The 15,947-nt window shown below is 30.8% G+C and overlaps 1 protein-coding gene across 2 annotated transcripts; it reads right to left on the bottom strand.

Moving 5' to 3' along the window:
• Window positions 1-283: 283 nt before the first annotated feature.
• Window positions 284-6,576, bottom strand: LOC102601237 (65-kDa microtubule-associated protein 6-like). Of its 2 annotated transcripts, none has more exons than XM_006364004.2 (13): window positions 5,819-6,576; window positions 5,644-5,729; window positions 4,490-4,693; window positions 3,634-3,897; window positions 3,283-3,498; window positions 3,059-3,214; window positions 2,431-2,590; window positions 2,199-2,350; window positions 1,916-2,003; window positions 1,763-1,836; window positions 1,606-1,680; window positions 1,034-1,386; window positions 284-695 (listed from the first exon to the last, which is right to left on the bottom strand). In XM_006364004.2, exons 2-12 carry the CDS (start codon window positions 5,722-5,724, stop codon window positions 1,051-1,053), a joined length of 1,806 nt encoding a protein of 601 aa, XP_006364066.1. In that variant the 5' UTR covers window positions 5,725-5,729; window positions 5,819-6,576; the 3' UTR covers window positions 284-695; window positions 1,034-1,050. The 2 variants fall into 2 exon arrangements, with proteins under 2 accessions (XP_006364066.1, XP_006364065.1); XM_006364003.2 differs by having other exon boundaries at window positions 5,644-5,726.
• Window positions 6,577-15,947: the final 9,371 nt, after the last annotated feature.

The following is a 15,947-nucleotide window of genomic DNA, read 5'->3' as shown; positions in this document are numbered from 1 at the left end:
ATCAATTATTGATACTTGTGTTAGGCTTGAGTGCGGCCCTTCCCCAAACATTGTATGAACATGAGATGTTTTATACACCAGACTGCTCATTATTTTCTAATACATAGGAAGATTAGGCAAGGGAAAAAGGGAAGGAAATCAGTGAGAATGGATTGCACATGTATTGTGTAAAAGACTCCCACCATCAACATTAAACTCTAAGCTTTGGTGGTACTCACATTATGTTACAAGAATATTTGACTCCAAAGAAAAAAGCTTCAACTAGCCATTGATGGTAAGGTGCTACAAAAATTATTTATTTTTTTCGCGCAAACAAACATGAAGAGAGTAATGTGAGCAATACATGAAACAAACTCATCTTAGGATCTAGCTTCCGGAAAGACTATACATTATACAATCCAAAGAACATATGGTGGAAATTCTATTGCAAATGTATGTACAGGTAAACGATAAAACAAGGAAATCTCTTACAAATACACATTGGTCAGCGATCTTCCGGTAGCTGCTATCTTCATCCATCAACATGCACAAAAGGAGGTCCTCGAAAAGCTCTACTCATTTCTCCAGAATTGCCCAACAATCACAGCATTACATTAATGTACATTTTCTTCAGTATTCACAAGCATTTTGTAGGTGGTATTCTCTATGAATGTGATCTGGGAAACAGTTGTGCTACGGATGAAACAATCATCAACCTGTAAAGACAATTATACAATAAGTGAAAGAGATATTATGCTGAAACATGACACTTGAGTAAGTTGAAACAATAGTATTCGACGTTGAAGCAAATCATCAGATGCACTTTAAAGTAATAGGCAGGGCAATATAAAGTATAATAGGAGGACAATAAACGAATGATTAGATGGCTTTCACACCACAAGTAAGAACTGAAACACTTATTCATGAGTTCTAAAAAAATATCACGAGAGGGTAGTGAAAAAAATTATTTTCAAGAAAGAGATTCTTGAAAAGTCCAGAATTGAAATGACACTGAACTCTATAATTTGATAGAAAATTGATGAGACAGACATACCAACTCAATTTGTGAGTTCAAGCTTGAAGTGGAGATTCTGGATCAGAACCGGAAATAGAAGAGAATGACACGGTATCTTCTTTAGCCATAGCCACAAAGTTGAGAGGGCCGGTAGAGAGCCTTGTCATTTCCTTGAAATAACCATTGTGCCGCACAGAGTTGGAACGGGGTGTTAAGAGCTCTGGAGTTGCACAAGACATTGAGCTCCTGCGTGGCGAGGGTGTAACAGATCCATTTCCATTGGCATGGTAACCATTTGCCTTCCTAAAACTGCTGCTTCTTCTCGGGCTAGGTTTGGAACCATATGCAGATTCCTTCTCTGCCAGCAGCATATCATGGAGTTTCTTCTGATCCTGTACAAAAAGATTTTACAAGGGTCGAACATTGCTGCTGTCAAAACCAAAGGAATTGGATGCTCTTTCCTCATCTTTGGACTTGTTCAAGACACATAAAAAGGTGTAGATTACAATGATAAATTATGTTCAAGTGACATCTACATCATGCATTCTCCTAAATGTTATGTGTGTTTCATACATTAATAATGATTGATAGATGAGAATATTTGACATTACCCGAGCACGTTTCTTTGACTCTTCTTTCTGCTGTCTAACCACTTTGTAATCCTCCAATATTGACACCAATCTCACCTACAAGTAGAGACCAATTCATTTTAAAAACAGCGCAACCAAAAGAAGAGATCTAGAGAACTCTAGCAGCAGGAGAACTCACCCCATCATAAAGAAACAATTTCTGTTTCTCATCTTCCCAAGCTAGTGTCTTGTTAATCAAAGCGTTAACCACGACTGAAAAGAAATGCAGTCGATTTCAGTTTTTATCGGAATATCCAAGATAAATGAAAACAAGGAAGTCAGAGTAGATTACCTGGAATTTTAGTCACTTTAATTCTAGCTTGCTCAGCCCGCTTTAAGTTTATGTGAGCACCTCTTCCACCACTGTAACGTCTATAATCCTGATTACAAAAAAAGAATTACTCAAGCTTTGGACAAAGTAAATCTACAACTATTGTACTCCATTTGACAAGGAATTTAAATCTATAATTAACACACATCAAAAGTAAAACTAGAGTAACTGCATTAAATAATAGTAAGCGGAGATCTGCGATTTAGCTATGTCACTGGCCTACAGGAAATCAATTGATTTATACCTGGTTATAATCTTCAAGCCAGTTTTCCTCCTCACAAGCAAAAAGCCACCAGTCTATTTTATCCATTATATCTTTTCGACTTAAAGCTTCATCCTTTGCTTTGTTTATTTGTGCTTCAATATTTTCCAGGAGTTCACAAGGGTCCACAAGACCTTCAAATGAAGATTGAATTCATTTCTGTGCGACGTCTTAGAGGAATACAACTTTATGTATCCGAGATTTGATGTCTTACCAGAGTCTATCATTGCACTAGATTTATCGGCTGAAGTACTTGGATCAGGATCGATATGGTTTTTGTTGCATATGTCCTCCAGCTCTGCTCTCCTTTTTATGACCAACTCCTTCATCCTGCTTGCTTTCAATTTGGTCAGCCTCTCCACTTCTGTCGATATCTATCAAAATCAAAATCATAGACAAAATTAAACTTCTTTACAGCCTGAGAAATTATCATTAGTGACAGATCAGTGGTTGCAATTGTGGGAAATCCGTCCAATGCACTAGTACATTTGACTCTATGCTTCACTAGTTTCATTAGAATCCTATTATGAGGTGAACTGCCTATATGCAACATTTTACTATTACTTGTTCTTTTCTTCGCTTCGTTTATCGTACTATTAGTGATTGCTACTGTTCTTTCTCCATTTTTTTCTGTGCTCTTCACTTGAGCCGAGGGTCTATCGGTAACAACTTCTCTACCTTCACAAGGTAGGGGTAAGGCTGCGTAATATCACCCTCTTGTGGGGATTACACTGAGTATGTTGTTGTAGTTGTATGAGCTTGCCAAGGGAAATAAAAACGAGAAGTAGTGGGAACAAGACAGAAAGGCAATAAGTTTGAAAAGATTGTAAATGCTCACAAACCTGTTGAATAACCTCCAAAGAAAGAGCACCTGGTTCTGTAACCTCTGCCTCAGAAAGACGAAGAACGCAAGTGATCCTCGATAACTTACTCTTTTCTTCTCTGGTTGTATCCATTAAGGTCCAAAGCTCAAACAACAATCCAGCAACATCTTTTAGCTGCATCAATGATGAGATTAAAATTGGAAAAGAAGAAAAATCTAAGAGAAGACAGAAGTAAGCAATACCTTCTGATATCGAACTTTTCTTTCTGTCTTCAGTCTGAAGATGGCCTGTTCAAGACTTTCCAATGCGCTGACGCTAATGTTAGTGGATTGTCCCAGGCTTGTTTCATGCAAGCTTGGATGCACATCACTCACAGTTTTGCCAAAATCCAGCCCCAGCACACCACACAAAGAGTGCACCTCATTTACACAGTCCACAACTTTTTGGATCCGCTCAGACTGCAGGCGGGAAAAATATTTATTGGTTAATTTGCTAAAATAAGCATACTCAACATTAACCAAAAGTACAACACTCATGATGGTTAACCACAAACATTTTGTTCCGTGTTAAAATGCAAGTCAATCCATGAATACCTTCTCCTTTTGAAGAGCACGAAGATGAGATTTGTATTCGGAGAGGTTTCTCAGTGACAAGTCATGATCTTCCAGATTTAAGGAACTCACGGCATTGATGATATTAGAATACCCGGAAATCTCACTAGTTATCTTGTCGATTTGTGTCTTTACATCTGCAAACTGCTTAACTCTTTCATCTTTCTTAACTCTTAAATCATCGATAAGTGGTGTAACTAATGCTAGTTGCTCCTTCAATGATGCTGACTTCTTCTCTGGCTGTTTCTGTTGAGTTGAGAAAGCATGGTTTAGAAGCATTAGCATACACATGACGCTTGTTTGACGTTTAAAGTATTGAAATGGACTTATCCATATCTCATGGTGCAGTGACATTGAAGTAGAAGTCATCTAAAATTTCCCAGACAACCTTATAAAGCTAAGATGATGTCAAATATGAGACATAAAGAAACAGCCTGTAAGCTTACATTTGTGAAAGTTGCCCACAGGGCTTTGGTTTAGTCATAAGAGCGCCACACATGATGTGTGGGTCAGGCGTACATCATGGGTTTGCACCTTACGAAGACCAAATTCTGGTATTTAAGTGGAGAAGGGTAGAGAGAGGAGGCCATTATCCACCGAGTTTTGAACCGTGTCCTATTGGATTGGTTCTAGGGGATTTCGGTTATTTTGAAAAGAACTAACTTTTGTAAAAGTTCATATATAACCAGAGAAATCTTCAACCTATTCATGACTTTTAGCAAATCCCGCTATCTTAAAGAGAAAGCAGTACTAGTAGATTAAAGGAACTGAAAAAATGTAAGGGTAATATTTTCTATAACTCTTCCAACACCAAGAGAACTGGAGAAGAGTTCATTACCAGTGAATTAATATTGAGTTCACCAAGAGCAGCCATTAATGTTGCAACCTCGGCTTCTTTGGTTGCAACAGATTGATGAAGACATGCTTTTGTATTTGCAGCTTCTTCAACTTTTCTTCGATAAACTTCCAAACACTCTCTCTCCAGCTCCGACAGCATACGGTCTTTATCAGCTTCAGTCTCTCCAATGTCCTTCCATATTTGCTGGACATCAGATAAATACAGTTAAATAAAACTTACACATTCATAGTTCTAACTTGGTTGACTGAATTCGTATTCTCGCATATACAGGGAAAGAAAACTACTAATCCATTTTGGCTTACGAAACTTACAGAAACAGAAATTTGAAATTAGGAATTGAAGATTCTTACTTCTAACTACAAACAAACCATCAATCAACTATACCTCAATCCCGAATCCAAAACTTAATCAATAATAAGGTACACGAGAATTCAAAGCCAATGAAAACATTAATCATTCCTATCAGAACTCTTCTGATACATCATCTTACAACATACAGACTACTAAATGAGTTCAACTTACGTAAAATAGAGAAAAGGGGAACTATTCCAACTCGATTGATCTACCATGATAGCAAAACACTAATGCCAAGTTCCAACTTCTAAACTATTAACAGACCACTCAAAGCAAAAGGTGACTACTTATGTTCAAGGCCAGCTCTTTAGCCCACAAGAACAACAACAATAACTAAGCATCAGTCCCAAACAAGTTGGGGTCGGCAAGTCCCACTCCTCAACAGGGGCAGAGCCAAGGTAAGCTATATATATAAGGTCAAGATTATTTTTTATGTATATATACTAGATGTTGGAACCCTTAGTTTCTTCGTGTCCTCAACTCTTTATATTCTAAACTCCCTTGGTAAAAATCCTGCCTCCGCCATTGCTTCTCAGCCAGAATAGCAAAATCCCGCTCTTCAGTCGAGTAGCAACATCCACTCAACCTCAAAGAACTTGCTCAAAACACATAAATTTATGAAAATTTGTAGCATCAAGAATTACTAATAAGGTTCCTTCAGTAAACAGAACATTCCCTCAATAATTAAATACCCAAATTCCCCAATGAAACAACAAGAATAAAACAAAAGGAAGCTTCCCTCAAAGCAAACAAAATCAAGACAAAAAAAAATGAAGTACCTCCAGTTCTCTAAGTAAAGTATGGCAAGTTGAACTTGTATGGACACTGCAGCAGGAAGGACTTGCAAAAGCCAGCATCATATCTGCTGACGATAAATCACAAATGATGATTATCCCTCTATATTTCTCATTCACAAAAGCAACATAAAAAAATAAAAGTTCAAGAAAAGTTTACCCTTTTACAGCACAAATTCAATTAGCTTCCTTCAAGAAAAGCTAATATAAAGCCAACAGTACTTTTATCCTGTCTTTTCAATCAACAGAAACAAAAGGGGACCAATGATATGAACCAAGAAAGCAGCTACCCTTTGTTTGGATCAAAATAATATAATGTGGAAACTAACAATTGCAAACATCAGCGAATTATACTAAAACTACACAAAATACAAAATTTTAGAAAATTAAAACCATAAAGACTCAATTTTAGCTAAACCCCATTTCATATAATTTCTATATGGTAACATAGAAAGTCATTATCAACCCCAAAAGCAAAAAAGACACAATTCCTTAAAAGATAAAGAAACTACACGTAAAGGGAACGTATGACAAACCCCAAAACAAAATCTTTAAAAAAAATGTTTCCTTTCTTGTATGAACAGATGATTTTTGAAATGTAAAGCTTCCTCTCTCACCAGAAAAAGAAAAAAAAACAGAAATTAGGTCATACCCACCAAGCCACCAACTATAAAAAAGACAAAAAATGAACTTGCTTTCCTTAGTAACTTCGTTTCTTGATTCCTTTTGTTCCTTTTACTTCAGGAAAAAAACAAGGAAAGAGTTTCAACAAGAAAAGGAGAAATTAGGTACATGACAACAATAACAACTTAGGAAGAATTAATGGTGAAAAAGATTGTTGCTTTTTGAGCTGATTTTTAGTTATGGAAGAAGAAGAACTGAGCAGAGATGGTTAAGCTGCAGGACAGTCCAGCTTGGAAAATACAAATAAATATTTCACTCTTTTAATTTGTTTGTCTTTTTTACCATATAAATTCATCTCGTATATTTTTGCAAGTGAAGTCTGAAAAGAACGATAAATAAAAATAACAACAAGATAATAAGATATTACTAAAATAATATGTATGAATAGAAATTTAAAATTAAGGGAAAGAAAAATATGATATTGAACTTTGGAAAAAAGAATGAAATATATTCGACTACTAACTATCATTTTACTCTAATTCTCGACCTTTTACACTTCTCATGTTGATGGTAAGTGATAGATTCATCATATCATGTCTAATCACTTTACTTTAATATTTTTTGGGGCTATTTTCACCTCTTCTCAAGTCTACTGTGACCAACCTTTCATACCTTCTAACTATGACATTTGCGATCTTTCTTCTTTACATGTCTAATCATCTTATCCTCATTTTGTGCATTGTCATTTCTAACTTATTCTGATTATCTTCATAATCTTATCTTTCTTAGTATGTCCACACATCCACCTCAACATCGTCATCTCTGTCACTTGCATTTTCCAGACATGAGAGTTCTTGACCAATCAATATTTCGCTCTGTTATATATAGTATAGTTGATCTAACCACAACTTGGTAAAATTTATCTTTAAGTTTAGATGGTAAATTTGTGTCACATAGAACATTGGACACTAGTCCTACTTCATCCACTTCGCACCAATACAATGAGTGACATCCTCGTCAATCTCTTCGTTACTTTAGATTACTGACCTCAAATACTTGAAACGTCCTAGATCTCTTAGGAATAACTTGTGTGTCAAGCCTCACGTCCACGTCCATTTTAAGTTACGTCACTAAACTTATGCTTCAAATATTTAATTTTAATTCTGCTCAACTTAAACCCTTTTAATTCTAGGATTTCTCTACTATCTCCGATCTCGTGTTAATTATATGTTTTACCAATTTATCATTTGAAGCTTAAAAAATAGTGTTTGCAATTTGAGACCCACTTTTCAAGTAGAAAAATACTCTATTATTAATGGGAAAAAACTGAGTAATTCCAATTATCAATGATTAGAAATACCAAGTAGATCATCACATCATTAAAGAATGATTGGTCTTTTTACAAGTCTATTTAAATTAAATAAATATGTTCTTCTCTCAAGCCAATGATATAAACCATGTGAAATGTGAATGGATATATTCCAATTTCCTTAGCGTGACCTCACTTTCGAATAAGTGCAAAGGCTAATATTTGTGTCTTTCGGTGTCTATAAATAAACATTTAAATTTATATTAATTAAATTAGTAGACATGTATGTCAAAATGTTAAGGCATAAATATCAGTTGATGCAAAATTATTAAATGAATATTAGTGTATTAGAATAAAAATAATATTTTACATTATTATCATGGTTCACTATATATGTATAAAAATAATACTTTTGAAAATATTATCAAATAAAAAATTTAATAATAATAAAACCAATATACATATATTAATTTCTCTAATACCAAAAAGGAAGGAATAATAACACTCTACCTCTTTATTTAAGTTGCATATCCCTATAATAAAGAAAAGAAGGTAAAATACTCCTTAAATTATTTAGTGCGATCGAGGTATATTGCTCAAATTTTCATGTAAAAATTAAAATACTTAGTAAAAAGAAAATCATATACTTTTGAAAAGAAAATATGAAAAAAAAATTTGACTTCTATCTAGTTGTAAAGTAAAGGTGAGTTATTACTATACTTAATTCCTCACTTTAACCCAAAACTGAGAGGAACAAAAAAGAACATAAAAAAAATAGAAAAAAGAGACCATTGTTCTTTTGAAACTGTTGTCCCCTTTTGGTCCTATCATTCAATAATATAAATCATAAAATATTTGCAAAGATTTGATTCCTGCTTATGGTAATTATAAAATAATTGCAATTATAACCAACTTTGCATGGGACATATTCTTACTATTTCTAAGGTTGTTTTCTTATTTTTCAATCAATTTTTTCGTTGTTTTTTTTAACTTTGGACACGTGAAGAAGAGACGATGCACATGCACACGTAATTCAATTGGATATGTGAAAGGTTGGCTAAAATGGTTTTAAAAGAGGCAAAGATCAGGTTGAAAAAGTATATTGAACAGAAGTAATTGCACAAGACACGACACGAGTTAAGTTTACCGAGGACATAACCTTAAATAGAAAGTCGTGAAGGACACAAATTAGAATAAAAAGTTAGGAGGTAGTTGAGCGTCTCTCGCTTATCATCATTCCATACTAAGCTAGTAGTCATAACTTACAGTAATACTTTTATAGTTTTTTTGTTCTTCTATTTTATTACTACTATTTATTGTTTCTTGTATTTCAATTATCGCATTATTTTGTTGTAGATTCTTTGTTGTTTGTTTTTTAGAATGCGCTTTGTCATGGCTTCTTTACTTCCGTTATTTATTCTTTTTATGAACAACTTTGAATTGATTTTCCTTGAATTGAGGTCTATCTAAATAGTGATCGCTCTACCTCCGAGGTACGATCGAGAAGATTTGCATGTGTAAGCTTTACCTTCTTCATACCTCGTCACTTATAAAATTACACCAAATATATTATTGATATTATTTTTATTCTTTTAACTTTCAATTTTAGTACTTCTCTCATGTATATAGTCGACATAGCAAAGTGAATATTTGGTGGTTAGATGCTATAATTGTCTTGCTTTTTCCTTTTCTATAAAGTGCCAAACTTTGCACAAATGGCCATGTAAAGTGAGCATTTATGTACTAGTTAAAGTGCTAAAAGCTTGATTGTTATGACTTGTTTTTGTATAAAATATGTGTTTGTTGAGGTTGAGAATAAAATATGTTGTTGTTAAAGGCTGTGATTGAAATGGAATTGTTTAGCAATTAAATATGAACTTTATAAGCATAAGATCAAAGAGATGGAAAAACATAGGAAAAAAATATTTTAACTAGTGATCTCGATCCACACATATATATTTGGAAAAGATACATCATATATACATAACTAGGGGTGTTCACGGTTTGGATAAAAACCGAACCAAACCGATAAAATAAATCAATTTTATTTGGGTTTGGTTTGGTTTAGTTTTAGATTTTTAAAAATCGATAGTATTTGGTTTGGTTATGGTTTTGTTCTAAAAAATCAAAAAAATAACCGAACCGAACCGATAAATTATATACATATATTTTATTATTATACATACTTAATATATTATTTTTATAAACAATTTTAAATATCTTATTTATGTTTTCATCAAAATTTCTTTATAATGTACTAATTGAAAGCAAAAATGCCCAAGGTGAAAATATTTATCTTATTGATTTCATGTATATGGGTGTCTATGACAATTCTTTGTGGGACTTAAAATGTTGTTGTATCTTCCTTCTAGGCCAAAATAGTAAATTTTAAAGCTTTATTCATAGTAAATTTAGTGATAGAAAGTTCAATATTGTCACTCATATTAACTATTTTTCATTTTGAATGGATTGTAGTTACTATTTTCACGTTTTGAATGAATTATTTCTTTTATTTTTGTGTATGGTTAATAACCGAATAACCGAACCAAACCAACCGAAACCGATAACAACAACCGATAAATGTATATTATATTTAGTTTGGTTTGGTTTTGATATTTTTAAAACCGAGTAAGTTGGTTTGGTTTTGGTTTTGGCCAATAGCCGATCCAAACCAACCTGTGAACACCCCTATACATAACATAGCAAGATTATAAAATTTATAGCATATATACGCTTTAATATGTATATGTGCAGTGGTGGAGCCAGAATTTCAATTAAGGGGGGTCAAAATATAAAGAAGTAAAATCGCGTAGAAGTCAAGAAATGTCAATATGAAATGTTTTTACCTAACTACACGATAATTTTCCAACGAAGGAATGTCGACTGACACCCCTCAAGTATATGTGGTTCCGACACTGTATATGTGTATCTAGAAATCCTAGTTGTCGCTGTCCAGACATATACTATAACAAATAAAGAATTTTTTCAACAATTATTTAGCGACAATAATATAATTGTCGCTATGTTATATTTACTGACAATAATAAATATGAGTATTTATAACCAACATGGTATATCAGTGCCTTAATAATTTCAAGTAGTTTTTGATTTGTTTGACATTTTATCTTCTAAAATTATTAGTTCCCTTTACCTAATTTCTACCTGTTTATAGTTAATACTTTATATCAACAGTGATTAGTTTGGTGGGATTAGTTTTAGGTGATTTAGATGAATATACAACTTGAGAGTTAAAGCAAAGTAATGATAATAATTCTCACCTTAATTAATTAGCAAATAGTAATCTTAATAATTGATGTTATGAATTAAGGATGACAAGAAAAATATTATCCAGAAATAACATCATGATATTACGTACCTATTTCCTTCACCTTAATTTATGTGACATTTTTAATTAAAAAAAATTAAAATTAAAATGATAGAATATTTTGAAATTTAAATTTAAATATTTTAAAAACTAAATAAAAATATTATAAATTATATTATTTTTTATTAAAATAAATAAAATTATATTTTAAAATTTATATGATTTAAATTTCAAAAAGCCAAAAAAAATCACATAAATTAAAACAAATTAAATAATGTTCTATCAATAAAAACATTGACTATCACACTCATAATGACATCCAACAACTACTCATTATCTTTTATGACGGCAGGGCCCAATTTTTTTATTTTTAAAAAATATATGTTTAGTATTGGGATATGATCATATTCGAATTTATATTTTGTAGGATTTATTTTTGAAAGCGCACAAAATTGAAAAATAGATTTTATTTATTTATTTTAGAGATATAAATTCGAGATCTTAACTATTTTATTACAATTGTAAAAAGGGTTAATTACTTGAGTAGCGTGTGTTAGACAAATAAACTCGATTAAACTTAAGTACATAAATATATTTAATTAATATTTAAAATGTAGTTATGATGACATGTATGATATTAGGCTTTACAAGAATTCCAAAAAATGCAGAATTTTGTGAAGCTCATATTTTATTAGAAAATAATCAAGACAAAAATTGATGAGAAAATGACTTATAAAAAGTAGAACATTCGTGTGATTTGACTAACAATATTCTAATTAATTAGTGGAGTAGGTTTAGTGATCTTATTAATTACATGTAATAATAAGCAAAAAAAAAGGTCAAAAAATCACAACTATCATTGACTTTGGGCCTTCCCAATTTTCATCACAAAGTATAATAAATTTTGAGCAAATATTGAACAAAATTTAATTTGACAAACCTCCATAATTGTTGGATGAAGACAATCCACTCTCACAAAACATGGAATGAATTGTAAAATTTGTTGACAGTCTCTAGTTAATTTGTAGCTAAATAGGTTATGTGACAATTGATTAACGATAATAACTTAATTACTGTTTAATATGTATTTTTAACGATAATTAGCACTATTTGTAAATGTCTTTAAAACCTATGGTGACATTAGATTCAATAACAATTAACTAATATCGAAAAAGATTTTAGCACTCTTTGTTACTATGTATATTTATTGCCGCTAAAAATTATTTTTGTTGCAGTGCATGTGTCTATTTATTCAAGTTTATACAAGATTAAGCATTTACTTGTAAAACACCCAAAATCTAACAAACATAAATATCAGCTAACGTCAAATTAAAAAAACTTGTCAAATATCCGTTAACGTCAAATTAAAAAATATGTTCATGTATTATGCTCTAAACTATCATAACTCAACTATCTATCGGTGGATTAATATTAAAGATTGATGTATACTCACAATTATAGGATGAAGACAAATGTTTTGATGACATTGAAATGACTATAGAGTATAAGCTGGAAAAGAAAGAAAGCACATCATTTTTAATTATACAAAAAGGAAATATGAAAAGAAAAAAAATTATAAAAATATAGGTGAGCTGAGGTGGACACCCCCACCTACTGTACCAAATAATCATTATCAATCATATTGACTAACCAATAGTGGTTTATTTTCTATTTGTTTTTAGCCCGATTAATTTAAATTTGCTTCGAAAAAATCACTATGGGATAAGATTATCTTTTATAACAAATGTTTTTATTCCCTTTCATTATTTTTCTGAAATTTTATGAAACGTTTAATGACTATTTCTATAGATATTTTAATTGAATTGGTGAGAAAAAAAATGTAATTGTTTCATATGAAAAATTTCTTTCAATGAGAATTTATATTTTTATCATGCATTTTTTTAGCGAGCTAATTCGATGTAATATGAATGAAAAAGATCATAATCTGTGGCACAAATTTATCATTGATTATCGATGCAAAAAATCTTTGTTTTTGATTGTAATTCTCATAGCTCGTATCGAAAACTTGTAATTAAAGATAAAATAGTATCGATCACACCATCATAACTTTTTTATAGTGATCCATTTATTTGGTAACTCAACTTATATGATACAGAAATCTTGCATTATCAAAAGAAATATCTTCTGTATTTGTGTTTAGGGCTCAATTGATTTAATTTCATGTTAAAAATTTCACTTTAAGAATAAAACATATCTTATCAAAAGTAATTTTACTATCAATATTTGACACGAGACTTCTAATTAAACATGGTGTTATTGTGTTCACCATGTGGTCTAATGTTCACACTAGATGTGCAAGTACGACTTTTTTTCCCCAATGTTTTGACTCTTTCTTTCTCCAATATTTGACTAAACTAGTTCAATTTTTTCAACTAAAAAACTTTATATGATAGATAGAAGTATTTATATCTACTAATTTTTGTCACCCCAACTCTCACTCTCCATTTCATATTATTTTACAGGATTATATATAAATAGTTTTAGGATAATATTTTTTTTTTGTTTATATACTTACTAAATACTTATTTTTCGAAAAACTATTTTCTTTAATAACATTTTTCTTCCTACCAACTCATCCATTATAGTCTCTAACTAGTGGCCTTTTAATTAACATTACTTGTAACAAATCCACAATTATAATTGTCTTTCTGGACAAACTAAGCCCATAATTTATTTTTATTTTTTTTAAAAAGCCCATATTTTTTATATTTTTTTTAAAAAGCCCATAATTCCGATGGGTCACTCCTCATCATCAAACTCTTAAATTAATTTCACCGTATCACTTGTATATTATTAATATACAATGAATAAAAATAAGGAATAACAACACAAAAGCCCTTAAAGTAAGCAGTTTCTGCATGAAAATCACCACATTACAGCGACAACAACAATAATATATTCAGTATAATTTTATTAGTAGAGTCTAAAGAGGGTGGTGTATACGCAGCCTTACAGGCTTAGTAAGCACAGATTCCCAAGAAAGAAAGATTTCCTCTCTTAAAGATGTGTTCTTCCACATTACCTTGTAAAGGTAGAAATGTTGTTTTCGATAGAGCATCACTCTAAATAAAATATATCAAAAATCAAGTATATATGTAAAACATATATAATAGTGAAGAAGTCATGCTGAAAATAATAAAAGAGAGAACAACATTATCAATAAATAAGCAAATGAAACAACAAGTAATACTAATTAAATCAAAGAAAAAGATAATAAGAGAGTAATAATAACAATACTAATACATTAATCATACATCACTCAACTACTTACTAACCTTCTACCCTTATTCTCGACCTTCATATCTTCATATCTATGGTCATGCCCTCAATAAACTGCAGCTGCGTCATATCTCTCTTCAATACTTTATATCATATATAATATAATAACGCATATATTATATTTATTGTATAAACAACTTCTACATAATAATTCATGCATTTTAAGTACATGAACCAAATATATCCTTCTTTATGCATGTAACAAATCCACAATTAAAATTGTCTCAATATTGGACAAACTAAGCCCATAATTTCGATGGGCCAGTCCATGTCATTAACTTATATAATCCTCTTAACTTTTCAAATTAAAGCATAATCCACTTGAGGGAACATTGAGGATAATGTCTCTATACATCATCAAACACTATGAGAATTATTTGGCTGAAAAAAACAAACATATGTAAACAAATTATTTTTGGATTGCTACAAATTATCATGCTTCTAGTGTTCAATTATCTTAATTTAGTTGATCCACCTTCGTTTTAATTTGTGTCTTAATTTAACTTGATATAAATTTAAGAAAATACACTAGACTTTTAAATCTCGTGATCTTAAACTAAACATATATATATAACGTTCCAAAATACCCTTTAATCTTATGATCTTAAGCATGTCACGTGTGATATTGAAATTAAAGAATCATCAAATTAGAATTTTTTTTAAATAGACTAATTTTTTTTAAAAACAAATAAATTAAAACAATGATAATATGTTATTTTTAAACCAACAACCAAATACTCCGCACATAAAAATAAAACTATATTATAAATATTAAGTGGTGTGTATTTTTCTTGAATAAAGAAATTGTAATGTGTGTCTGTGTGTACATCCAAAGTAATCAAATTCTATTAATTGATGTGTACGAATTTCTCCACTCTAATTGGTTAATTATGTCCAATCAAATTGCTTGAAGATTGTACCAATCATTTGTAAATCATTCAATTTATTTACCAAAAATATTTAATAAAAACAAAAAAAGAAAGATGGGCCATTTTTAAATTGAGAGTTAAAGTAAATATGCAAATCCATAGATAGAGAAAGCATTGATTTGGACATATATTGGTCACTGATAAGAACATTGTGAAATAAAATATTCCAACTTACAATATACTACTAATTATCTTGTGATTTCACTTCATCAAATATTTTACTACTATAATACACTTTAATTAAGTTATAAAATTTGTTACGTTTTTAGAGTTAGTATATGAGTTCTATATTTATTTTTTAATAATATAGATTCCTAGCTTCCTATTGATCTTGATTAGTTCTATTTTAAATTTCTTTTCTTTTCAACTCACTATTATTTTTGTTTGTAAATATTTTTCTTGACTTTTGAATTTCAATTCATGAAGATAATATTCATAAAACATGATGTTCTTATTAGAATTTTTTTGGATCACCCTTTTTGTGAGTTTAATTCATATCCTAACTATCAACTGTCTAATTTTTGTTCGATCTATATCACCACATATTTATGTATTAAAACACACCTCGAAGCTGGTTAGACCAACTATTAGTTATTCACTTTTTCTTTTTTAAACTATCATTGTCATCTATACAAGTAGGTGTGTTTTAATACAGTTTTGATTTAAAAAATGGAACAATGACTATAGTTACGATATGAAACTCGCAATAAAGTGATATTCCATATGTTTTTTTTACTATTATCTCTCATACAAAAACATCAAGATCATCACATAATATAATACATTGAGTTGTGGGTGGGGG

Source organism: Solanum tuberosum, unplaced genomic scaffold (genome assembly GCF_000226075.1).
Source record: "Solanum tuberosum cultivar DM 1-3 516 R44 unplaced genomic scaffold, SolTub_3.0 scf00469, whole genome shotgun sequence".
Taxonomy (NCBI): domain Eukaryota; kingdom Viridiplantae; phylum Streptophyta; class Magnoliopsida; order Solanales; family Solanaceae; genus Solanum; species Solanum tuberosum.
This window is presented reverse-complemented; position numbering and strand designations above follow the sequence as displayed.